This window comes from Lampetra fluviatilis, chromosome 8, assembly GCF_964198595.1.
Source record: "Lampetra fluviatilis chromosome 8, kcLamFluv1.1, whole genome shotgun sequence".
In the NCBI taxonomy this organism is placed as follows: Eukaryota; Metazoa; Chordata; class Hyperoartia; order Petromyzontiformes; family Petromyzontidae; genus Lampetra; species Lampetra fluviatilis.
Window position 1 is genome coordinate 7,067,416 of NC_136282.1, and position 26,868 is coordinate 7,094,283.

Genomic DNA, 26,868 nt, shown 5'->3' on the forward strand with positions numbered 1-26,868 from the left:
CCATTTCATATTACACGGGATTATGGAATGTTTACAGTTATACTGACAGTGTGTCCTAGGCACAACTGGACATGACTGCATAAAAATGCGTTCTCCAGAACCCGAGTATAATAGTGTGCTGCATAAAGGCCAAATGTAAAGCATAATCATAAAAGTACAAGTAATTATAATCACAAAACATAGTTGGGCACTTTCTGTGAAGGTAATAATGAAGGCAGGGTTAACAGAGTTACACAATAGAATGGTTTTCTGGAACAATATAATGCATATTGAAATGTTCCTCAATTTGTGCTGTGAAAGACCCTCTGCAGTTTATTTGTTGATAATGAGTATGACGAAGATGATTAGGGGGACATCGTGTTTTGTAGCAGCAACAAAACAATCAACACACGACTTGTGTAGTATTGAAGAACGTGCCAAAGCAAGCAGCTCTGCTGGGATAATGACTGTGGCAGGTTTACTTGAGGATGCAATGACAGCTGATGAAGTATGTGTGCACAACCGGGCGACGATGCCTCACCTTTACAATGCGCATAGGGCATCGTCATTAAGTATTCCTCGCCCCGGTTGAGGAATGTCAGCTTCCCCTCACCATCCAAAATGGCAGAGAGCGAGTTTCCTGAGAAAGGGCAAAACGCGGTTGAACGTGGGCAGCGTCGAAACTTCCAAGCTCAACAGAAAGCTTGTCGTAAAATAACGACGAGCCTGAAAAAATGAGCCCGAGTCAAATGACGTGCAGATACAAACCTGGACAGCTCATTGGAAATACAGACGAGATAACGAAGAATGCTGCTCATGCTCATATATTACATTTTAATATGCACCGTTAGGACACTTATTCTTCTGAAGATAGTATTTTGTTTTGGTTATACTGGTAGGAACCCACTGGTTCCACCAGCCCACAGGGGATTATTGTGTCCGTCCGTCGTGCAGGGAGGGGCTGGGTGGGGAGGGAGGGGCTGGGTGGGGAGGGGAAGGTGGGGAGGGGCTGGGTGGGGAGGGTGGGGCTGGGTGGGGGGTGGGAGGGATGAGACTGGGTGGGGAGGGGCTGGTCACCTCGTGGTGCCCTTATAAAACTCAACGTTTAACTTACTCACGCCGGCTTGTGCCCGCCCCCACAGCCGGCCATATTTGCGGAATACACCACGCCGCTGTTGACCCTGGCCATTGACCGAGAAACCCAACGTTCCTACCAGCTCCCTCCGCAGGAATGTGTTTTCATGCTTTGCATTTGAAGGTGTTAAAGGTTCTCACCGTAAAATTTTGATCTTGCCAAGATGTTTCCGCTTATGCAGAAGCCGTCTTTTCTATTGCTGATGAAGAAGGCAGAGATGGGAGGGTGATGCGAGACCTAGGACACAACAAGATTTAACACTGTTCATTTCATTTGCTCCCTGCATCTCAGCATTAAAACAACAACATATTGCAATCTCATTCACCAGCTCGTGTACAAACTCAAATAACCATACACTCTCAAAATAATTTTACCCTCCACATTTAGAAACATGCGTTTTCAGTATTTAGCTGCTATACATTTCCACAAAAGCCACTTTGTTGAACTATCATTTGTGGCCAGGTCGCTGCTAAAAAGAGCCTTATAGCCCAGTGAGCAGCACATTACAATGTCTGTTTAACTGAAGTAAGTCTTTTCTTGTGACAGGGTCACATGTCAAACAAATACACTGCTTCACTTCAGCTCTCGTGAGAATTCCACTGAACTCTGCTGCCAAGCGCATGGTTTATAAACGCTCAGTGACGTATAATTCCACAACTTGGAAGTAAATAGGGAGTTGAAGGAATGGCCTGAACGAGCTCACCAACCTTAATGTGATTAGCCATGACCAAGCTGAATGCTACCTGCATTTATTTCGCCGTGACCACATCTGCTGACTGTTCCAGAGCTGCGCGTTCCAACGTCTAACCCTGCACACCTGCTCAGAGATGTAGTAAGTCTTGCTGCTGGTCTGCGGATGGATCCACATGCAACGGAATGTCTCGCCAATTATTGGGTTGTACGGCTTTTTCAGACCCTGCAAGGAGCAGACATACATGGCAATGACACACAAACAAACACACATGGGGCACAAACAAGTACACAAGTATGCGCATAGTATCTCATACTGAAATGTGGCCTAAATACCTGGCTTGGTTTTCAAAGCATTACATTTTGTTGACAGGACTTTTTAAAATCATTTCCTAAAAAATGTGACATGGGTTCCATGGAGGCAGACACTTCTAACTTGGAGGCAACATGTTAATTATACACGCCAACAGGGTAACTACATACACACTCGACGGGATAACGAGATAATCGGACCAGGTCAGCTAACACGCTGGCTGGTCCACGATGTCGTGCGCGAAGATCTAAGAGCGAAGCCCGATTAGCGTAGCACGAAGATTTGAAGCTTTCGTGACTGCAAGGATTCATACTCTCAGTTCTTTCGGTAAAGTCACGTAGGTAATAAAAAGAAAATAATAAAATCACGACGATGCAGCAAATCTGGCTGTGACGGTCCCACCTGATGACAGAGACTTGTGTTGCCTCCGAAACGTCGTGATTTTATTATTTTATTTGTATTACCTACGTGACTTTACCGAAAGAACTGAGAGTAGCACAAAGAGTTGATCCCAGAGAACAACCTGCTCGGCTCACAGGATCCCCTTCGTATCCCCTGAGCGTGGCCTTGCTCCGCCCTCGGCCACGCCCCCTTCGGGATCTTCCCAGAGGGTTCTGGGACCTCACATCACGTGTCCCCTCGGTCCCCTTCTGGCCCCCATCCTTATCCTCTCCTGGTCACGTGCCCTCTCGGGTTTACCTATTCTGTCCCGTATGCCATACGCACTCTGTTGACAGAGAGAGGCTCTAAGATGCACAGTTACATTCTTCTCACGGTGGCTAGTACCAACACCACAGTGACTTAATATGTCACTACAAATGTATTGACCAAGCACACCAAAAGCAACTGTGGTCTGAACTTCGTTCGAGTCCCTTTCTAGCCTGAATGAGTACTTGGTATTGTATCCCTACATCAGCATTGTGGAGATAAAGGCAGCTGGCTGTACCGATGGTGCTGATCACACCCCCCCCCCCCCCCTTGTGTTGATGTGCCATCTTTAATAGGTGTGTACTAACAGCACTTGGCCCAACAGTATAAAACGAAATCAAGATGCTTGTGTGAGTTTAACAACATGGCTCATGCCTTGGGTTTCTTGTAGAAGCCAGACAGGTACCACCGCACCACCTGCTTGATACGATCATATGCATTCTCCTCCACAGCAGCTCTGGAAAAGACGGGGAAAAAACAACGATAAATATCGGAACAAATAAAGATAAATGCGACAGGTGAAACGGATGTGAAGACAAGTTTATAAAACTCTTGAAATAGACACATTTGTCGGACAACTGCCTTGTAGATCAACATGAATGGACTTCATGTCGTATGCATAGCCATACGAGTAAAACTTTGGACAACACTTGAAACCTAGAGTTTTTTAGTGATGCGCCAGGACTTAATTCTGTGCACATCCTGAACAAAATTGGCCAAGTGTAGTTAAATTTTTTCACAATATTCTGAAACAAATTGAGTTGGCAGGCAGGGGATGTACATTTAAGACGCTTCAGTTGCTGCAGGGCTGCTGCGACGTTTCACTTCACTCACCATGAGCCCACAAGGGCATAGAAGTTAAATCCCTCATTGTGTGCCCATACTACAGCAACAAAGACCCGGTCTCATCGGGGGGAACGAAGTTTCAATCTGCAAAGTGGATCTGCGTCTCTCCATATGTATGCAGAGATCAGGCCACTGTGTGGGAGGAGGGGAGGTGTGCTCCCCGTGTGATGCAGTACGCACTGCGACAGGATGTCGGCGTGGTAGTAGTAGTCGGAGAGCTTGTCCAGGAAAGAACGCGGCTCCAGAATGAAAGTGGGCAGCACCACCTTGGACAGGTCCATACCAGGCCGCAGCTGCTTCAAGAGTGTCCAGATCAAGCCTTTGTTTTCCTCTGAGACGGTCTCGGTCTGAGCCGCCTCGCCAACCTGTGTTGCATGCGCGCAAACACCCCAACTGAGAGGTCAAACTGCAAACGCTGATCACCCACACTTCTGCAGCGCAAGTCAAAAAAACATCGCCATGTTTTTTTTCACAAACAGCACATTACAACAGAAAAATACGATACAAATGTGTCAAGTGATGGCCCGTCCTTCAGGTAGAAGTGTCACTGGCTCTAAAGAACATTAATTGCCAAACATGTTGGCCTATGATATATTTTATGTTGTAAGGAAGTGTTTATGATGAACATAAGAATATTTTATTTGTGCTCGTCCACAGCTGCCATTGCAGGGTTTCTTTTTTTGGTAGCATTGTACTTGCGGGAGTAACGATAATGGATTATTTTGTTAGGTGGGGTTTTGTTTCAAACATCTGTCTCTCGCTAAAGGAAATGTGCACAAGTCTCTTTCAGGATTCTACATAGTTGAGCCAATTCTTTCACGTGCTTTTTTGTTGCGTGGGCAGAACCAAATTACGAAGAGAAAGCCCACGCATCGAGCCAGACTGCACTCAAAGGACTGCAAGTGAGTCAACAACTAATTTGCGCATTGACTTCTACAGACCAATTAGTTGGCGTGTAACAATTCACCTGCAATGATGATGAATTGTCATGATTTGGGAATAGGATTCCACTGAAGAATCCATTCATTTTTTTCCTCTTTTGACCGATTCATTGGATTGTTTTGAATTGTTTCACCCCCATTTGCAAAGTAACGTTTTCTCCCTCCGCCAAAAATCTAACATTTACGTATTATTTGCAAATCAATTGCATAATAAAAAAGAATTCCAATGGGTGGAACAATATTTCATGCTCCACGCGTTCTGACAAGTATCACTCTCTTTCCGCGTTAACATGAGCGCGATGCTCTGTGTCGTCATCGGTGCGGTTCTGCAATCATCGACCGTAGCCAATGACGAGCGGGGGGGCGGGGGGGGGGGCTGCTCACCTCACCAAACTCCTCGCCCAGCTCGGCCACATAACCCGTCTCCACCACGGGCTCCGGGGGGGACCCATTACTCTGGGAGCTGTTTCCCAGGGAGCCGTTCCCGGGGGAGCCGTTGGCAGGAGAGCCGTTGCTTGGCGTGGCGGTGACGACGGCGGCGTCAGGCCGGTCCGACACGTCCGAGTCGCTGTCGTCCGTCTTGTCGGCCGTGCCGTCCTCGTCCGACTCCTCGCGCTGGCCGTCGCCGTCGCCGCCGTTGGAGCGGCCCGAGCCCTCCCAGGGCAGGTGGTGCGATCCGAAGTGAGCACTCTCGATCTCGCTCTCGTTCAAGCTGCGACCACCCGGCACGGCGCGTGAGGAACGGGGGGGTGGGGGGCACGTGGGGGCGAGGTGGACAGTCGGAGGGATGAGAGCACGGATCAATGCCATGTCATCACGATCATAAACGTCGGTCATCTTTTTATCAATGATGCCACTCGTCCCACGCAGCACAGCCTGGAGGGGCCAGAGCAACAAAGAAATTGAGATGGAACAAAATATCTCCGCAAGGAAGTTATTGGGGACAAAATACAACGGGCATCGGTGATGCATGCCGGTAATCCGGTGCCTTGGAGGTGGGTTTGGGTGGGTCACGCAGAATTCATCATGCTCTTGAACTAGAAGGTGGCAAGTAGGTGGCAGTAAAGCAAATGGGCTGCCAGCCTGTCTTTGTAGTTTGAGGGTTGTCTCCTGATTTTGTATATAAAGGTTTGTTTTTTTTTCCTGGGGGGCTGTTGCCAGATTTACTTGGAATTTCTAAATTTGGTTCAGGACATCAAACAGAAATGTTTACTGCCCCAGGCAAATTTGAAGGGGCACACCGACCAATATACCTAAGTGAATCTGAGATTTAAGGACCTTTAGAAATTACATAAAATAAAATGTTACAGTAGAAACAGTCATGATTTACACAGATGGTAAAAGATGCCTACACCAACTGTAAATGCACTGTATGTGTACAATGCATGAGTGCAATAACGTACATGCATTTCAATATGCACAACATTTATCATGGTGATGATGAACGTGTTTTTCATCACCTGTGATAGAATATAAGATTTAAAAAAATAAATAATTGGGTAGGGGCGCGGTAAAGCTGTGGGAAAAAGAGAATTGCTCGTAGAAAGTGATAATTACGGACAACTTGCAACTCAGAAGCGACACGTGCGGTTAGAGTGCATAGCAAGGCGCAGACAAGGCTGCCATGTTAGCGCGATTAAACACAGGGCCATGCCGTGGGTCGAGGCTGCAGAGGGGCACCCATCAATTTGAGGTCTTGTAACCCATTTGTGTGACCAATTAGTAATTGTGGAACGTGCAAAGGTGAACACCGGAGCACCCTTTGAACGGTCGGCAAAATATGTTTGCTTGCGATGATTCTGCATTAACTTGAAAGCTTACGTATTAATAGCAAATTACTCGCCTGCAAAAAACATCGAGCTCTAATTAGGCATGTAATGATATATTGGCTTTGCAATAGATTTTGATGCACAGAAAAGCCGTTATAATTGCACCATTCCCGTTTTAACGCATCATGATATTCAACCACGAGCATTTGGGCAGTACCGCCAGGACGAGTACATGCTGCTTGGCCTGCTCATGAATGGTCAAATGGTTCTGTAGAGATGTTTATGACATTGGGAGTTTATGAAGCAGTGCCCACTGCAAAATATAGGCTTCGTGTGCCACAAGTGTGACCTGTTTAAGTTTCTGAAAAATGTTCCTACATTTTGTATCCCAGGACAATTCAAAAAGAAAATGAATTGTCACGGTAAAAATAGGCATGATGATGAACATGTTTTAATCCACCTTAAATAGGGGTATAAATATAATAAACATGAGATCGGGGGAGAGGTGTAATGAAGTGGGTTAATGTTGTATGTTTTTGCAATGTAACCTGATACTGTAATAAAACACGTCAGTCTGATGCAATGTCATTTCAAACACCAATGATACATATTGTTAAGCATAAAAGTATATACGTTTAAAATAATCATTTAAGAACAAGTGCTGGATTAATCATTACAAGATTAGTCATCTTCAGGAAGTAACTTGTATGCTAGAGCATTATGAAACAAAATGTATACCGGTTGTAACGTAACTATGGTTAAACGCACTCATCGGTTTCTTTTTTTACCTCCCTGTACAGTGATGGGAAAACCCACTGCAATAGCTCACATCTCCTTCTATGAGCTGAGCACAGATCCTGTGGGAGGGGATATTAAAGGGCACATCTGCTAATGAAGCCTCGATGCCAGAGACGTGAAGAGAAGGGACAGGCCGTGACTCGGTGCGAGGTGTAACGTGATGCGTCGTGACATCAGAGGCCGTGGCGGGAGCGAGATGACATTGTCGCGAAATGCCCCCATGGCGCTGTGGTTTGCAGTGGCCTGGTACGGAACGATATCAGCTGCCACAGTTAAGTACGATGTCTGTCATCACTGTGATGTGTATTCTTTGGGTCTTTCGGTAAAGCCACGTAGATATAAAATTGATAAAATAATAACAATATCACGACGTTTCGATCGCAACACAAGCAATCGTCAGCAGGTGAAAAATATAGCGGGAGAGCTGCTGAGGAAAGAAAAATATATGGCGGGAGTGCTGCTAAGGCAGGGAGTTATAAAGGTTTGAGATGGGTGGAGCCCAAGGGTCAGTGGGTAGGGCTAGAGATGAAATTTGCATTTAAATATAAGATAGGAGAAATCTTGACAAACGAAGCTGTGGGGGGGAGGGCCGTTGTATTGTGAGAGATTAGCATGTCAATGTAAGAAATTTGCTTGTCAATGTACAATCGGTGAGAGCTCGAAAATATGTGATGTGCCAAAGTAGGTAATGAAAATTATATATTCAAGATATGCAAAAACACACATTCATAATGCTGAATTAATGCTAAGTTGTGCTCAAATTTTTCCTCTCCCAAATGTGTTTTTGTTTTTTTACCAATTACGTCCCAATTGTACAATCCACACAATGTCAAGAATCTGACAAATTTACTCTACCTATGCTATAATAATAACAAGAAGATATCATCTGCACTGTGTGCTGGAAACCTTGGAGAATATCAATCCATCCCCCTGGGAAAGAGCAGCTTTGGAATAATCCATTGAGGATATAGTGGCATAGTTGGTTGGCAAGCCGCACCTTAATCTTATAAACACACTTAAAGTTACCAAATGAGGCTATAGCTTTCTTGACACCCTCTCCACCACCTGATTGCCTAGTTGCCCATTATCAGGCCAAGTTTCCCATTATCAAAACTGCATGGCCGTACTTCTCCTGGGGGCTGAATGGGGCGCTGGCCCTGAGCAGCTGCAGCAGCCCCATGTGGCCTCCATCCACCGAGTTGTTGAGCTCAGCCTCCTTGCCATCCTTGACCACAGCGCGCTTGAGCAGACTGGAGCAACGCAGCGCCAGCTCAAGGGCGTCCATCCAGCAGCGGCCTACAGCGAGATGACAACTCTGATTAGCGCGGTTAGCTACGTACGGTGCAAAGGAAGTGCAACACACATATATACGTGCGTGCACATAGCGGAGGGAAGGACGTAGAAAAAGCGTGCGAATGTGCAGAGGTGATTGTGAGGTGGCTGGCTGGCTCACAGAGCTCTGAACCAGCACAGCTAAGATCTGAGTTTGAGTTTTAATTCCTGGTAGCCACTCGTATTTAAACCACGTTTTCAAGTCAAGTGATTTAAATGCCTCAGCTGGAAGAGAAGACGAAAAAAAACTATTAAAATAAATTTGGTCCTGCTTATTATTTGGATCAAATCCAGCTCTAGGAATAAATAATATCGATTTCACGATTATCTGATGAACATCAATTCCTCTGTGGCACAGCAGGTGGGAAAGTGCTGCCGTCTACTGTATATGGACTGGACATCACTTGAAGAGATCAGAGGCAGCTCTGTGACATCCACTTCTGTGGGCAAGCAGCGTGTGATGCTCTGCTAGCGATGCAACGGGATATTTCACGACATGGCGACATTTGGACATTTTGGATAAAATAGCAGAAAAATAAAAAAAGGAATAACATATACAGTAGATGTTGTGAGCGGCCTACCCATGTGGATGGAAGGAGGATGGATGCCAAGAGAACCGACCTCAGGCAGTGCTTGTTGTGAACACAGCAATACCCAGTCCACTATCAATGGTTAAATCACACTGAAGTGACCGTCAGTAAACAACCGCATATCTACAGGTCTCCGTGTTTAAGTTCCATTCTTTGTCACTCTGTACTCTGCTTATTATTATTTGGCTGCTATACATTTCCACATGATAATCCACTTTCGTTGAGCTGTCATTTGCTGCCAGGCCGCATCTGAAAAATAATCTCAGTGGGGCTGACCTGGTAAAATAAAAAAAACATTCTCGTTTTGTGATTTGCTTACCTTTCCTATACTTTGCACTCCTGTTGTATTATTGTCATTTTCTGACCTGCCCCTACCGGACATCTATGAAAAAAAGTTGTATAGCTAATCGGATTCCTCCAGTATAAATAACTATTCGGATTCTGATCACTATTTGTGTGTCAATATAAACAGGGAAGTTAACTTCTCCCACTTAACTACAACACATGGGAATGAAGTCTGAACAAAACCCACACACATCTAAAAATAAAAGTTAATTACCACACAGGAAGGAAATGATCAAAGCCCATCCAGTTCACAACGAACTTGGCGCCAATGCACACACGATGATCCCGAGTGTAATTGGGGTGCTTGGTACACCAGACGGACGCGTGCAAGGACATCGCCGTGTGCGGCGCAGCGTGGGCTCACCGTCTGACTCGGAGATGGCACGGAAGATCAGGTAGCTGCCAGGCAGCGGCTGAGTGATGGCGCCCACAGTCTCACCCTCCGGGCCCTAGCAGTGTGGGCAGACAGCACGGCTTGCTCAAGGGCAAACAGAGATAATTGCTTTTGGACAAAAATGTGCTGCACCGAGAAGGGTATGTTACCATTTTATCACAAATATCAGGCGAGATTTACGATGATGTATGCGTGTATGTGCTGCACATCAAAGGCAAAGATACCCCTGTATAGCGTTCAACAGACTGCGTGGGCAAGTGTTATTTGCAAGCACCAATAAAGGCCAGGGACGGCATGCGAGGGGATGGGGTGGGCAGTACCACATCTGGCGGCCTTTGCTCTCCCCAGTGCTACTGTTTACACAGCACACCAGATATTTGCCACTTATGCTGATTCAGTCTTAAATGAGTACCTGGTGTGGTGTGTAAACATCAGCACTGGGGAGACAAAGATAGTCTGGCTTGGTACTGGTCACCCACCCCCTCGTTTTCCATGCTGGCCTTTAATACGTTCCCACTAAAAAAACTTGGCCCAACAGTCTGTTAAGCCTATATGGGAGGGAAGGGGGACTTTGTCTTTGTATTGTATGTGATGTTATCATTGTCCGTGCGGAAAGTATTGCTTTGCAGCAATTATAACTATAGAGATAAACTGGAGTTCAGTTTAGGGGCATATCTTTCTGATGAACATTTTGCACACGATAATTTAGTCATCATTTATATGAAATTAAATTTCTAAAACCTAATGCCACACATGCACTTTAAAAACATACACATACACTTGCATACGATGACTATACTATAGAATGAAATGCTTACAGCAAATTTCATTATAAGATTTACATTGCGAGGAAACCACTGACTAGGAAAAATGTATAGAAGTTTATTATAACTCTCATATCTCACCGGACACTACCCAGGCTGTTGAATGAAAATAAGCGATGTATAAGTGATGATCAATGCTTGCACAAATTGAATACATTATCCAGTACATATCATGGGTTGTCATTTAACACATTTGGGTAAGCTGTTACATGGCATGGTCCTATATATTTGGGAATTAGCAATAATATGGACGCCAGTCTCTTTTCATCCTGTTAAATGCCACATTGTCCCCATCATCCTCGACGCATTCATCCTCGACAGCAAGAATAACAACTCCGCGCACACTTGCAGGACAAAGCGCTCAAGACACACAGAACGTCTATATATGTTCGCTGAAGGCCGGGCGAACATACTACGTGGAAGGTTGCGCAGGCAGGCAGAGAGGCAAGAGAGGTATGTGTACACGTTGCCTGATTTCAGGAAAAGATTGACATTTTTATCCCTATGGATGAAGAATTAATGACCTGGATGGGGGGCGGGGGCGTTGCTATCATAGTAATTATGTTAACACATAATGTCAAAAAGCTAGTAAGGAAACATTTCATTTGGCAAAGAGCACGCCCAAACAAACCACCATTATAGGCATACTAACCAAGCCCGAGAAAACCCTACCACCATATACAGAACAAAATGTCCCCCCTTTAGATCACACACTCCTGCAACATAACCTAAAATTCTAGATTTGAAGCTTTCGTGACTGCAAGGATTCACTCTTATTTCTTTCGGTAAAGTCTACAAAATTCTAAACCAACATAAGATCCAAGTCCGATTCAGCACAGTACATAAAATCCGTGATCTAATTCCATCTGTGAAGGATGTCATCCCTGACTTGCAATACGAGTACCCCGTCCCTCTGTTAGCCCTGCCCCCCCTCCCAATACGTTCCATTCATTGGCTACCACATTCTGATAAGCCCCTCCCCTCCCTCCCCCCTTAACTGGTACTTAAGAGCTTACATCTTGAATCCCTCCCTCACTTGATGCAGCAAATCTGGCTGTGACGGTCCCACCTGATGACAGAGACTTGTGTTGCCTCCGAAACGTCGTGATTTTATTGTTTTATTTTTATTACCTACGTGACTTTACCGAAAGAACTAAGAGTATGACTTAAAATATCTCATTAAGTCCCCTAAATCCTGTGGCCACATCTCATTAAATGTCACCTTCCCCAATGACTTGACTGAACAACACCTCATTCAGGATGAATAACAAACATTACAGTAGTTTTCCAATGGCCTTTCACCAATCTAAATTCAGGGGTACGTTTAATATTAATTTAAAATATATATTTTTAGTCTTGCGGCGGTACAAAGATAGCACTAAACTATATATATATAAAAAAGTATTAAAAATCTCTTCCCCGTTAACCATCTTAACATCATTTGCCCAAGGTTATCACACTTCTTGGCTTCACCTTTCGTGCAGCGGACCACGCGTGCGTATTTATATACTCTCACCCTGCACGTGAAATAACGCTGCGTACTGCGATGCATGACATTTGTCGTGACCCTGCCAAGTCGGTAAAATACATTTTGTTTTCATACACCGCTAATGGAATACCCGAGGGTTTCAGGCAAAGCACCACCGCGTTCACAAACTTGAAAAGACATCCAAAGCAAGGTGCAGCGGGGTCAGTGGCCGGGCCAGGTGGAAGCAATGAAACAGAGGGGGGGGGGGGGGGTGGGGGTGGTTCGCGTAAACACGAGGCGTTGAAGGAAAACTGAGAGAGGCATAAGGACAGAGAAGGGGACGGGGGTTGAGAGGCTGGCGGCACAGGCAGATTGTGAGAGAGGTCAGTGAGCCAGGCAATTACCAGCGAAACGTCGTACTCAAATTGTAAATGTTGTGGTTTCACGCTTCAACACACCGGTGGGCTAAAGCAGTGAACTATTTGTCTTTTGTCAACGTGACACTTTTTTTACTGATTGGCCGTGTCGGGTGGTGGAGGGTTACGACACATTTATAAATAACGCGATCTAAACTCAAAAACGTTGATTATGAACAGGTCTACCTTGACGGCCCAAATGGACTGGTCCAGCGGGTGGAAGAGCTTGAAGCAGAAGCCGTCCTTTTTGGAGGGCCGCTCGATGAGTTGGCACACGTTGAGCATCACCGTGCCCACCCAGTGCTCGTTCTTGGGGCTCTTGTATATGAGCAGCACACCGGGTTTGAGCACGCACCACAGCTTGGTCCAGCTCTTCAACGTGCCACGGATCTGCAGCCAACAGCAGGATGTCGTGCATCGCCCTTGAAATTTCCACGCGCAGGCTGTTTACCGAAGGTGGACATCTATCCAGCTTGATGCTCCGTGCCATGATCGAGGATGCTACACGTCATTTAGTACCGAATGTGTCTCTCGTACAGTTGAAGTACCGATTTGTCAGTTGCTCTCCATCATTCACCGTCTATTTGGTGCTCATCCTGCATGCAATGGCTACTATATTAAATGGATACACCCCGACCAAGATGTGTTTGGCTTTTTCCCAATGTTATTATAATTGCACTAGCAAAATTATGTCCTGAGGTGGTATATCCATTCATACATTTTGCAGAACAGTGGATCACCCCAAATATTAGAAACTTACTCGCAGAATCATATAATTTGGAACTATTTCTGTAATTCCTTCAAGCGCCCTTTTTAATCCATATACCTTACGGAAGAGATATGATCATTGCATGTAATTTTCTTTTTCCAAAACAAGAGTTTATCCAAATGAAGTTAAAAAAAATCATGTGATTGGTTCTTCCTGCAATAATTGGTAACTCGGCTAAGACAATCACACCATTGCACCTTCAATCACACAGGTGGCTACCAGGATTCGTAACTAGGATCTCAGCAGCACCAGGCTCAGTGCTCTGACCTCTTAGCCATCCAGATGTTGAAGCAATGCGCACTCTGTAGTAACAATACATTGAACAGTGAAAATCAAAACACCAAATTATACGAAAAGATAAGACAAAATAATTTGGTGTGAATGCCATTTTGAGCGAATGCTTCCAACAGTAGTAAGTGGAGCAAAGCTTTAAGGTGCTTCACGTTAATCAACTTAACTCTATACTTTATATTGTTTCTTCAACCCTGTGTTAATATGGTTTAATAAAAACAACCAATTCCAACAGTAAGGTTGTATCTTCTATCGCGTGTGCATACACACACTGGCATCAATTAGTTTGAAGAAATGCATCGCATCACAAAGTGCTTAGCATGCTCCAAAATACAGTATGAAAACTGTGCACACTCGCAACAAAATGAGCGGATTAACTCGCCTAATTAGCAAAACACATTTAGTAATTTTCCATTCCAGTGTTAAATGTCGCATGTGATCATGAAGCACGCATTGAGCCATAAAAGCGAAAGCATCATGTTTGCAACACAGTCAAATGACATTACCGATTTGAAAAAAATAACAATGAAGAATGCCGTTTTCCAGGCCCTTTCGAACACAAATACCGTAGTGTTAATTAGTGGCAAAAGATGTATAAAATTAGCTGTTGATCATTCTGAAAATAATTTTGGCTCACGCAATCAATGAGGATGTGCAACTTATATATTGCAAATCAGAATACGAGAGAATATTTAAAAAAATATTCTTTAATGCAATTGTTATGCCAATCGTTGCTAAATTTTGCTCATCAGTTGAAAACAATTCGAAATGAATACTTTGTTTGTGGTACAATATTGGTGCCCTGACATCCTCTTCTTGGTTCTTTCGGTAAAGTCACGTAGAAGGGAAATAATAAAATAATAAAAATAAAACATAATAAAATACAATTCTCACGACGTTTCAGCCACAACGCAAGCAGCCGTCCTCAGGTGAAGAACAGGTCTGTCGGAAAGACAGCGTCTTCCCGACAGACCTGTTCTTCACCTGAGGCCGGCTGCTTGTATTTTATTGTTTAATTTTTATTATTTTATTATTTCCCTTCTACGTGACTTTACCGAAAGAACCAAGAAGATAAATCCCTGCAGTCACGAAAGCTTTAAATCGAAACCCTGACATCCTGTTTGCAGAAGGTGGGAAACCCGAACAAACCATGCCCAGCGTGACGTGGCTAATGATGCCCAAGATGTTAAAAGCGCTGCCCATCACCTCCTGTCCCGTGGCACATGTGGCGGCGAGAATTTTTTCCCAACTAAAATGGTGTTATCCACTCAGTTGAGCAAGTGAACCCGATGTTCGGTAGTATATTCGATTGCTTAAATCATTGGTATATTCCAGCTCTACTTAAAATGTGCCCAGTTGATACCTGTGCAATCAATCGTCCGAAATGAATCGTGGATGGCACCATTTTTAATGGAAAAGAGAAGACCGGCACACACAACATAAAATGTCCGTCCATCATCAATGAATCATTTCAAATCGAGAAGCGTCCTTCGCCCCAAAAACCTTTAAAAAATCTTTCTGCAATATTAATTTTAACCACTGGGACTAACCCACCTTGACGGCTCAGCCCCTCACAACACAAATAATTTATTTGGCACCGTGCCTCAGACAGTCTATTCAATTGCCAAAATAGAAAAAACACATATGCATGTTTCTTAGTAGCAAAACCAGTTATTTGGGAACGTCGTTTTAATGCGCAGAATTTTGTTGGTGCTGTGTAATATGTGCCAATGTGCAGATGATCAGCGAGGCCTCAAAACAATACCCAATTTATAAAAAATATAAAAAAACTCAGGGTAATTTACATCCTATTCTATTTGTCATGGACAAAGATATCTTTCACGAGAAACATTTTGATTGTTTTTCTAAGCAGTGCTCCCAACGATAACATTCATTAACACATTTTCCGAATAATTTTCTAAGCAATCAGTGAATGACACCAAGTAGAAATTCTTGGTTAACGAAATAATCAGTGAATCACCCACCTTCAGCCAGTCTGCCATGATCACCACGGTGGGGTCCTTCAGGTTGCTAAGCAGCTCTTTAGTAGCCCTTTTCTTTTCCTGCTTGTAATTCTGTTTTTGAACCTGAAAATTGAGGTTTGTAAAATGTGAAAACACAAGTCAAAATCAGCATTAGCCAATAAAAAAAATCAATAACAATCAAAGATCTTTAACTTTCTTAAATTCTAAATAATTGAATTATAGTACATAGACTGCAGTTTTATTGTATTTTGAAAATAATGTTTTGCAATTAAAGCGACAAAGGACCTGTGCAAAGGGTTGCATGTGGATCCATTAAAATAAAATCCAAGGAAGCGCCGTGGCATGTTAGGAACAAAGTGTTCATTATTTTGACAACATCAAATGTGTAGCCCACAAAACTTCTGTATGAAGTTTTGCTACTTCAGAGTGTGATTCATCCGATGCATTTTCCAATTCCGTTGCCTTTTTAAGACCATGTGAAACCCCACGTCTGATCCTTGACATGTTATACACATCAGACTGGTCGTTACTTTCGTAGCACCTATTTGAAAATTTGAGCAAAATGGTATTTTTAGGAGGTTTCTTGTACGTCATTTACACAAGTTTCAACTGTAAATAGTTATTCTACAGATATTACTATACAAAAGAATATATTTTTTTACACAACAGTGATTTGTCTATTTAATATGAGCAAAATTTATGGAAATTACATGAGCTGAACATTATAAAACATTTGTGTTACGTAAGTTTATCTCTTTTCCAGATGTATAATGGCCTTCCCCAAGGAGTCGACAGGTGCAGACAAGGCGAGCTTGACAGAAATGCGCTTGATTGGCACAAATCAGACCCCGTGAGACTTGTGGAAACTTCACACGTGGTGACCCCCACAGACCCAGCGATGCGAGATTTGGAGCCAAGTGTTCAAAATCACAAGTGGAGAGAGGGCTTGAATATCCCAATGGAAGGCCGAATTATATGTCAGAACAATGGAGATGTGCGGGATGGCTTATCCTACCTAGATTATCCAAGGCACTTTACAGCGATTATAAAAAAAAAAGCAATGTTTATAATCGCTGTGGATTTTTCTCCAGTGAATCTCTGGACCTTTGATAAATTGAGCCTTAGTGCATGCACACACTTGGCTTTCTGCTTCAAGCTTCTTGCGAAAATCCCTTCCCAAGCACCACCACCGCACGGTACTATTGCGCACTAGAATATCCCCTTTGCTGCTATTATGTAAAATTTGTATTTTTAAATCATGGTTTTGTAAAAGAAAACTACCCGATCAAGCGATGTTAATGTCTGGATGTCACAAACAGATGTCAACACATTCCTCCTGCGGAGGGAGCTGGTAGGAACGTTGGGTTGCTCGGTCAATGGCCAGGGTCAACGGCGGCGTGGTGTATTCCGCAAATATGCCCGACTGTGAGGGCGGCCACAAGCCGGCGTGAGTAGGTTAAACGTTGAGTTTTATAAGGGCACCACGGGGTGACCAGCCCCTCCCCTCCCCACCCAGCCCACCCTCCCCACCCTCCCCTCCCCACCCAGCCCCACCCTCCCCACCCAGCCCCTCCCCACCCTCCCCTCTCCACCCATGGACGGACACAATAATCCCCTGTGGGCTGGTGGAACCAGGAGGTTCCTACCAGTAAGAATTTTCATTCCATATCAACCTTAGATTTGTAGATGTGTGGCAAAAGGAAAGACGAGCACAGTACAATCAAAGAACGGAATAAGTATCTTCTTGCAGGATAAATTAACAAGCAAAAAGTCTACCTTAAGAGATTCCTTTTTGGTAAGCTTGACTGTTGGGGTTGACGTCTCATTGCCATTGTACAAGCCGCTTTCCGACTAAAAGCGGAGTGGGGGAACAAAGAAGACAAATACGCAAACGTACTCTCCAGCGTAACAACGCACCATAAAATATACAATCATCATTCCACGCATTTATTAAACAGTGTGCGAAGTTGGAAGAGATCAGATGAAATATTTTGTCATTGCAGATACATAGGAAAAACATCGCAAGCGAAAACGCGTGCACGATTTTAATGACGAACGGTCGTTCTCACTTTGCTCTTTGTGACTGTGAAGGAGTCGTCCCTGGAAATGTCCGACTCCTCCTTCTCCCTCTCACTCCCTGGTAAACGGTGAGACACAAACGGACGTCAGTTCATCACAATTCATAAGCGGCACGAGAAACAAGAGTGCGGAAAAAGTTAATCCTGACATAAAAACTTAAGGCAACACACGCAGGGCACAAGCAACTGTTGAGAAGCAGTGATTGATTTGTTGATACGAGCACGAGCTACGTGGTATGAATTATTTAGTCATGTGTACATTTCAGTTGTGGATATTACATTTAAAATTCATTTGAAAGGAAAAAAGTGTTGACAAAAAGTGCATCGATTATGGTAAATACCCAAACATTACTGTCAATATAAATTATCATGTATATTCAAGCCAACATTTCATTTTTAATAAGATAACTGCTTTTATTTTTCAAATCAATACTTACACAACATTGAGAACACGGAGTTTTTAATCAATAAATACCCAGATACGCACAACACAATACAAACTACGATCCACAGCATCAACAACAAAGAACACAAATTAATCATTCTGATCCAATACTCAATCACTGCAGTGCATCTTGAAAGGTGTGCGATCCATTTAGTATAATCTCACAGCCTGTAGGCACTGTACGTATGTGGAATATGAATACCCGTTAAACAGAATAGGTGGCGATTGGAAAAGTAGAATTCAAACTTGCATCCGAGATTAGCGTTTCACTTTAAATTGTGCCGTTTTTCAACACGGCAGGCAGGACACTCATTAAATCCTGCTCACAAGGTGCCATTTAAGCAACTGCCACAGCTAAGCCTGTCCAAGAACACGTTAATACCAAAATGCTGTGAATAGCAACACGGATGAACCATTTGCATTTTTCCCACTGCCATTTCACAATTTGACTGAAGCGTCCCATTGCAACTAAGCGCTGTGATATTACCATCAAAATATACATTATAAAGGAATTATCTTATACGCTATAAACACATCCATATCGGACTACAGTAATGAGTACAGCTAATCTATTGGCTCAATGTCATGAGGGATCTGCCCTTTTAGGCTAAAGCCTGAGCATTAATATCATAATGTATAATAACTGAGTATATTTCCGTGATTTTCTTTCAAATAAAAAAGATGTCAAAACAGCAAATGGGTAAAAAAAAAAACGGAATAGTCAATGTTCGGACCACAAGGTCACCATTCTGCATGAACAATGGCTCCTCATTCATCAGTGATTAGTGACCAATGCCTCTGGGCTAAAACATTGACCGTATGTTTGTTTTTTCTTCATAGAATTAATGTAATCGATTTTCCCCCAATGCTGACACAGCAATACGAAGTAAATTCGAATTTTTTCTTCGGGTCCGGATAAACGCAGTTCAAGAAAACAATCGTGCGACACGGATGAATTAGACTAATGAGTTTGATTAAAGCGAGATCATATTTTACACACGGATCAATATGTTAATAAAAGGTCCCCCCTCTGTGTAATGAACTTTGAAGGGAGATAAATAATAAATTTAATACTCATTTCCATTTCAATTTTATGGAAATGGAATAAGAACATTCGGTTCTAGAAGAGTATCTACGTGAAACAAATGAACCTCGTGAAACAGTGTGTATTGCACAAGAAAATACATGCACTCATCGCGCTTATGACAATTAAACATTTTCACCGAGTAAATTAAAGCATGTGCAATGCAAATTCTGAGCTTACAAAACTGGCTTCATTTAATTGCAAAAATAAAAGTTCCTTTAAGTTCATCTGGGAATTAAGTGACATTGAAATGCACGGAGCATATTAAACAGCCTCCATTACATGCACGCCAATTTTGCCAAAAAGGTGACCTGGAAACCACTCTCATCGTATTCATTAAAACCCCCAGCAGCAACGCAGGCAGTACTGTGCAATCCACAACTGCAATTGTGAATTGAAAGTCGGTCACTGTTATTGCAATTTTCATGCTTTTGTGAATCCACTTCTAGATGGCAGCCTCCCACACACCATGTCCGTCAAGGGCGTTGTGTGACCATACTTCACCATCCTAGCCAGTTGGTTAAAGGGGGTCACCCAAGACCAGTCCGTATATCACTCACCACTGATGTTAGCCGTGGTCGGGATACAAATTCAGGTTTCCGGGTTCAGAGCACCACGTGCTAAACATTGCATCAGCACTCTCGAATAACAATAATTACGGTTGTACTTCAAATGATGCATGCTGCTCCATTTAACACCCATGAATATAAAAAGGAAAATGCAATTATCTGATTTGTGACATCATTGCGTGGTGGTGTTTCGTAATTATTTAATTCAGGTATTCCTACCATTAATTGGTGCTTATGCAAATTTAATCTAAATTTTGTTCTGTAAGCATCATCACTGTTCAGATTGTGCTACAAATGTCAATGCTGGCTATTCTCTGCTTAAACCCATTCAGACATTCAATGGAGGAATTGGTCTCTGGCACGCATGTACAATTGACGTTTACTGCCCACAGGAGTTAGCGAACAGCCGTTTGTGTCCACCACTGTGACTGCTAAAAAGGACGAGATCGCAAATTCCTCATGTCTCACATATGTGAGTGTAGTCTTGCTGAAGTAACGCAAATATTTTTTTTTTAGGTTTACGGCAGTCAATGTCTGCCCTGATGAGCCACGGCAGTGCAAGGCCATCACGGCATAATGGATTCCCAACTATACCGGCGATCTGGGCAATTAACGAGCCAGGCCATTACAAAACCGGTACATTTCTAGGCTCACGAAACACCTGAATCTGACTTGAGGCCAAGAAGGCCAGCGACGAGGGTAATTATTTCGATACGACGAAAGAGACGATAATGTGACGTCAGTAGCAAGTTTTGGGTTGTGCGGCGGCAAAAAAAACAACCCCGACATCTGCTGAGCAGCACCGTGCCCTGCCCGAGCCCACGGCTCTGTTGCACAGCGGAAGGGAGGCAAGGGAAGCGGTTGGGAATGTGGGCGAACGTGCAGCTCAGAGCGAATGTCGTGGCGAAAATGTAATCACGTCCGAGCGCGCGGTGCATGCACACACACCTGGGCAGAGCCACACATGGTGGAACCCCTCGAAGGAGGCCAGCCGGCTGGTTCGATGGCGCTTACTCAGAGGTAGCGCGGTGGCCGAGGAGGGTAGGGGCGGCGGGAAGGAAGCCCTGGCGTGCAGAGACATCATCGACGCGCCGCTCGTCTCCTCCCGCATGCTAGCAGCACTCCGTGCCGCTAAGAGATATGTGGCCGTGGCGGGCAGAGGCAGTTAACCAACGTGGCTTGCCGCGCCAAATGAAAACTCGCGCGTGCCTTACGATGTACTCGTGTCCAGTAACTCACGCCCGCCTTAGAACTGACCCGTTTCCAGAAGGTTGTACACATCCGTAAACGTGCACGCATGCCGTACATGCATGGCTGCCAATCAAACAGCTGGAGAAGACTTAAAATATGTATTTCTTGACTGCTTGCTTACATTTGAGTGCATAGTCAAATGTATGAAAATATGCAATGTTTATAAAATAATGTAGAACTGTACTCAGATTCTTCAAGTCATGTAACCGTGACAGACTTTACTATACTAGCTATATACATAGATGATAGTACGTGGAAGGGGTAGATTGTCCATATAAGTCACTTCTATGTTAACAGTTGTAAATCAACATAAATGTTCACTGCTAAGAATGGTGAAATGTGATTTTCATTGCAAACATATTCTTGTATATTTTTTTAAATGGCGACACTTTACATGGCTTTGAGAAGATTTATGTTAAGTATAAACAAAATTTCATATTATCATGTTATGTTATCCTAATTTTTACAGGCTATAGCCGACATATGTACTGCCATGGCATTACTTGACTAAATACAGAATTAAAATCAAAGTAATATTTTCCTATTACATATTATAAATAGCAAACACTTAATGCATTTTTCATTCATAATTCAGTACAACAATGTACGACCGCAAATAAAACTAATCTATTTAAGAGAATACTTGAGAAAAAACTGCCTTGTATGTCTGCAAAAGTCACACAATTACAACTTACCACTACAACACAAAGAACAACACTGTGCCGTATCACATTTCTATTGTGACAGCTTCTGCTAGCGAGAGAATTCACCTGGGTGTTTCAATGTTTGCCGGTGGAAAACTATAAGGGCAATGTTTTGAAAATCCCATTCTGTTAAAATGCTTTCTGTTCAACCAGGAAGCTCAATGGCCTCCATGCACTGACAAACAAACCCCGCTTTGCTGCTTTTGTCTGCCCCATGGACATTGTTTGACTGCACTGTTAGAGAAGGAAATGTACCGGCACACAACCTAACGATGCAACCGTGTGGGTGCAGAAGGTCACAGGGCGGATGTCCGCACAGTCCCTCGTTAACAATTGAGGCCGAATGATTGTCCCCAACGATCCAAGGCTCTATTTTATCTCTGTCTCAAATGTCCCACAGCCAGCTCTGCACCAAGGACTCTGAAGCGCTTTAAAATGTATTTCCAAGTCAAACCTAAATCCCCCCGATTCCCACATTACTGGCTTTCCGTGCAATGTGTATAAATGCATTTGCACACTCATTTGACTGATGGCAATAAAGACTTGTGAACCCGTTTAAAAAAAATAAAAATACACCACCATTACACAGGGTTCATTTGAATTTTTCAATCCATGAATTATTGAAATGACTAAAGTAAAATGTGCATTGACATTATCGACTGAAATATTGAAGTGGTTTAAATACGAGGATTTTTTGAAAACTCCTGAACCACTCCCAATTTAATCCACTGAAACTGTCCCTAATTATTTCGAGATATTTATTTTGCTTACTGCAAATTATGTAAAGTACCATGGCATTAGCTGTGCACAAGTTAATCAGATACTTTATAATAAAGTGTTGATAAGACAAAGGCAGGCCAGGCCCGAGGCATTCCACTCTAGCTTCATGATCGTTCCCAAAAGAGGTGATGGCATTAACTTGCCATCCCATACCCCCGCATCACCATTTACTTTCGCTCTTAATAAAATATAATGAATATTATAATTGTGCCCATATAGGAGGTACTATATGGCTGCATATGGAATGTTTACGTAGGAGGACCTTTGCGCTACATGCATGAATCAATGATGAAATAAAGAAGTGGACAACAGCAGGATGGAAGGCATTTGGACTACTGAACTTAATAACGAAAAGTTAAATATCCACGTGCATAATGGAGATAATATTTTATCAGTGCATATTACATGCAAAAAGCTGAAAAGTGTGCAAAGAAGCATAGAGGTAGATGTTCTGAGAGACAAAGAGGTACATTTGTATTACAAAACATGTACAAGTTCGAGACATCGTATTGACCGATTATAAAGTAATTAGGCAGGACTACATCATCCGATGATGTCCATTGAAGCTATTGATGAAGTGGCAGCCAAAGGAGTGAACACAGGGCCATGAGAGACAGTGATAGCTTGGGGAGCGGCTCTAATCCCACACTGGATAAAGCATGGTTAACAGTGATGATGAGGATATGAATGGAGGAAATGTTCTTCATGTGTCTACGGGAGCAGTACACGCTGTCTCTCTCTCTTGCCAAGGGACCAGAGGGATCTCTCACGTGTGCAAAGAAACGTTCTCAACTCTCCCCCTTTGAGGTACTGAGGCTCATTAATAATGTACCAGCCAAAAAAACCCTCAGGGGCCCAATATGTGCAAGCCAATGGTCCAATCCAAGCCTCGAGAGATTACAGCGGCATACAAAAGCTGCTGCCTGTGTGTTTGCGTAGAGGTGCATATGTGCACGCGTGTACACATGTCCGGGGGGAGTTAGCCGGAGAGATGGTACTCTAGTCTGTGCTTTCTGTCACATCCCCAGCCACCGGGGCTCACTTACAGGAAATGGACACGACGGGTTATTAAGATTCTTTATGCTGTATGGAGCAAACGGGTCGAAAAATGGGTGCCGGTTGAGATTTTTCTGTATTAATAATAGATTTTCTCTGCGGGGACAAAACTAAGCAGGTAGGCATTATTGTTTATAGTATTGATATATCAACTGATAAACTAACAAGGAGGTGAACGCTGACTTCACATAAAAACCAAACCCTCAAGAAAACCGCACATATTGTTGTCCTTCCCCCACACCTCCGATTAGCGCAGTTGGCTACATAAGGCACGAATTTTTTTTTAAACATACATACATGAAAGGATATCTATATTTGCAGCTATGATGAGCGGCCTGTTATGTATTGTTAATTTATTATACAGTACCTTTTTCCCATTCTTGCTTAATTTTACAGAAAATCAATCTTGAGCGTACGAATTCTCTTGCACCACTGCCAACACCGTTTCTGGGCACATGAGCACAGGATAAGTGATTGGCCAATTAAAAGATCACACGTAAAGAATAGGTATCAGCCTTGATGCCATTGTAGTGTATTACCATATTCATTCAAATGCCTTACTCATTCCAATTTGGACCTTGCTGATGGCTCGCCCTACTTCCGTAACACAATGCGGTTAAATATAGATCGGCCAGCGCCAATCTTTCGAACATTCAGTAATGCAATAAAGGCTTGGGTTAATTGCTTAAATGTTAATATAAGTTTTGAATCATTGTTAATTAAAAGTTTGTATGACATTAGACGACGCTGAATATTTGAAGCCAATTCATGGCACACAATGAAGGCCAACACAAGGTGTAATTGAACAGTTAGGGCCAAATTGTACGCAAGGTAAAGCGGCACATGATGCAACAGGATGTAATACTTCTAGATTTGAAGCTTTCGTGACTGCAAGGATTCATACTCTTAGGTTTTTTCGGTAAAGTCACGTAGGTAAAAATAAATAATAGAAATAAAATAATAATAAATCAATTAAATCACGACGTTTCGGAGGCATCAAGTTGATACAGTAAATTTAGCTGTGACGGTCCCACCTGAAGACGGAGACTTGTGTTGCCTCCGAAACGTCGTGATTTAATTGATTTATTATTATTTTATTTCTATTAATATTTTTATTCTTTATTTTTATTTTTAACCTACGTGACTTTACCAAAAAACTTAAGAGTAGGCATAAATATGAAAGACTTTAGTTATATTGTGCAAAATGGTAAAAAAAATATGATCCGTGGTTATTCCTATATAAACTGCAATCTGCATATGAATCACCTTGCTCATGTGTCCCATCAGCTCTCAGAAGCTTCGCAGGGCTGAGCATGGACGGAACTGAGATCGGTGACCACCATGAACAATAAGATTGCCAGAATTGTGGGGCTACATTGTGGGCAACAGAGGGCAGTGCAACAAAATACATTGTTGCATTGTGCTTCTATTCTCCCAAGTATCGGTACATGTTTCCAACTTTCAGCAACCTACATTGAGCAGCATGGTGAATTATGGTCCAATAACCATCGCGGACCTGCATGGCGTGGGAAGGCCTTCATCCAGCAGTAGATGAACACAACTCCTGTACATGCACATTCGTACATGAGAAACTAATCTGGATGCATGTCTGTACAGCAAAGTCCTCCTAGACCGCTTCAACAATTTCAATGGACGATGAGTCATTTGGAAGCTTATGATGCATAGATTTTGCAAATGAGGTCAAAATTACAAACAAAATGGACCCTTTTACCTGATTATGCAGGTTATCGGCCCCAGCGCTGCTTATCCGCGAAATCATTTCACATTACAACCAGGAATACACCGAGCCCCATAGCCTCATTTCAAAATCATGCAACTGGTAGGCATGTGCCTTTGGGGAGGGGTGTTTGCATGGGTGGGATCAGCCAGCCTTCACCCGTGTCATATAAATTGGTGAATCGTGAGGGTCATTTAGAGTTGATGACTGGTGAGTGGTGAAAGTCACATGAGTTGGTGAGGCTCAGGTGAGTAGATGACTGGTGACTGGTGACAATTATGTGGTTCGGGTCGGGAGAGTAGTAAACATTCCAAACGGGTCAGGGAAGTGTAATTTGAGTGTGATGTCACCGTCAGTAGGATAGGCTGCCCACTAGTTATTTATATGTACGGAAAATAAAACAAAATTAAGTACTTAGCTTGAGAAAAATAGGCAGAGTGCAGCTAAGTCAACATGTGACAGTTTTGGCACACTGAAGGGACATACTTGTAGCCAAATTTCATCACTGCATTACATAGAACATGCAAATAAACATGAATCCCGATTCGTATCTTATAACCCTTCATGTTGTGGTGGTAGTAGAAGAGAAGACGATCCTATTGTCAAAACCTATTTGTTTCCCTTTGCACAAGATGCGGCTGGACATTGTATACACTCTTTATTTATAGCCTATCAATTAGAATTATCCCGACATTCTGTCAACTCAAACAGTTTAAGTGAATGGGCAGGGTAAATCGCAGTTTGTGAGCACTGTACCTTATTGTGCACCAATTACAATGTATTCGTAATAATAACAAAATACATTCCCAAATTCGTTTTCCACCACATTGGCCTTGAGGTGATAGGTCAGCTAAAGGGCATCAGAACATCATAGAAGCAATTAATACAACTCACACTTCTGCTTGCAAATCACTTAAATTCTCCGACTGCACACTTTGTTCAATATTAATGTATTTTATAATGGGCTAGATGCCTTTATCCTTACCTAAAAGGTCAGTGTCGGCACTGGCTGTGCATATGGTGCTATGTGTGGAGGTAATCGGGTCACATCGAGGAATTTCCATGCATCATTTGGACAATTCCTTTAAATTTGTGCTTTCCAACCCCATAATCCATGTTGATTTGTACGAGAAGCATCTGCCAGACACTTTCTAAAATTTCCCTATAGGCCAAATCATACTTCATTATCTCAGAACAAAATACTATACCTGCAGCCTATTGAAAAGAATCCCATTTAAACTCAAGGGTAACCCCATGAAAACTCAATACACTAGTGTATAGACAATTCACGTGGCTAAATTCACTACCACCATCCACTGCAATTAAATTGTACGTATGACTGTGTTGTGAACATTCTTTGACTATAATTGAAATACAATCTTCATCCTTCAAGCATGCAAGAAAGAGCAGTAACAGGATAACAATCCAAGTTAATATATTAAGTGGCCTTTGTTTAATTGTAAAACCTATAGTTAGTTTAACAAAACCAAAACTGATTCAGTGGTTACATTCGTAGCATTCAATTTATCAGTGGATTTTCTTTTTCTCTGAAAGAAACTTCCATTTTATT

The 26,868-nt window shown here is 42.9% G+C and overlaps 1 protein-coding gene across 3 annotated transcripts in view; it reads right to left on the reverse strand.

Annotated features, from left to right (window-relative positions):
- Positions 1–26,868, reverse strand: part of LOC144933806 (oxysterol-binding protein-related protein 8-like) — a 100,683-nt gene that overhangs the window by 11,172 nt on the left and 62,643 nt on the right. For 2 of the 3 annotated variants that reach the window (XM_078858960.1, XM_078858962.1), the window contains 13 exons: positions 20,718–20,900; positions 17,663–17,730; positions 17,370–17,444; positions 15,594–15,695; positions 12,735–12,938; positions 9,811–9,895; positions 8,307–8,475; positions 4,997–5,324; positions 3,852–4,036; positions 3,201–3,282; positions 1,932–2,030; positions 1,255–1,351; positions 521–619 (listed from right to left, as the gene is read on the reverse strand). In XM_078858960.1, coding sequence (XP_078715086.1) covers positions 521–619; positions 1,255–1,351; positions 1,932–2,030; positions 3,201–3,282; positions 3,852–4,036; positions 4,997–5,324; positions 8,307–8,475; positions 9,811–9,895; positions 12,735–12,938; positions 15,594–15,695; positions 17,370–17,444; positions 17,663–17,730; positions 20,718–20,900 — 1,776 coding nt within the window. The remainder of the gene's footprint in view (positions 1–520; positions 620–1,254; positions 1,352–1,931; positions 2,031–3,200; positions 3,283–3,851; positions 4,037–4,996; positions 5,325–8,306; positions 8,476–9,810; positions 9,896–12,734; positions 12,939–15,593; positions 15,696–17,369; positions 17,445–17,662; positions 17,731–20,717; positions 20,901–26,868) is intronic. The other variant, XM_078858961.1, reaches the window with a different exon arrangement.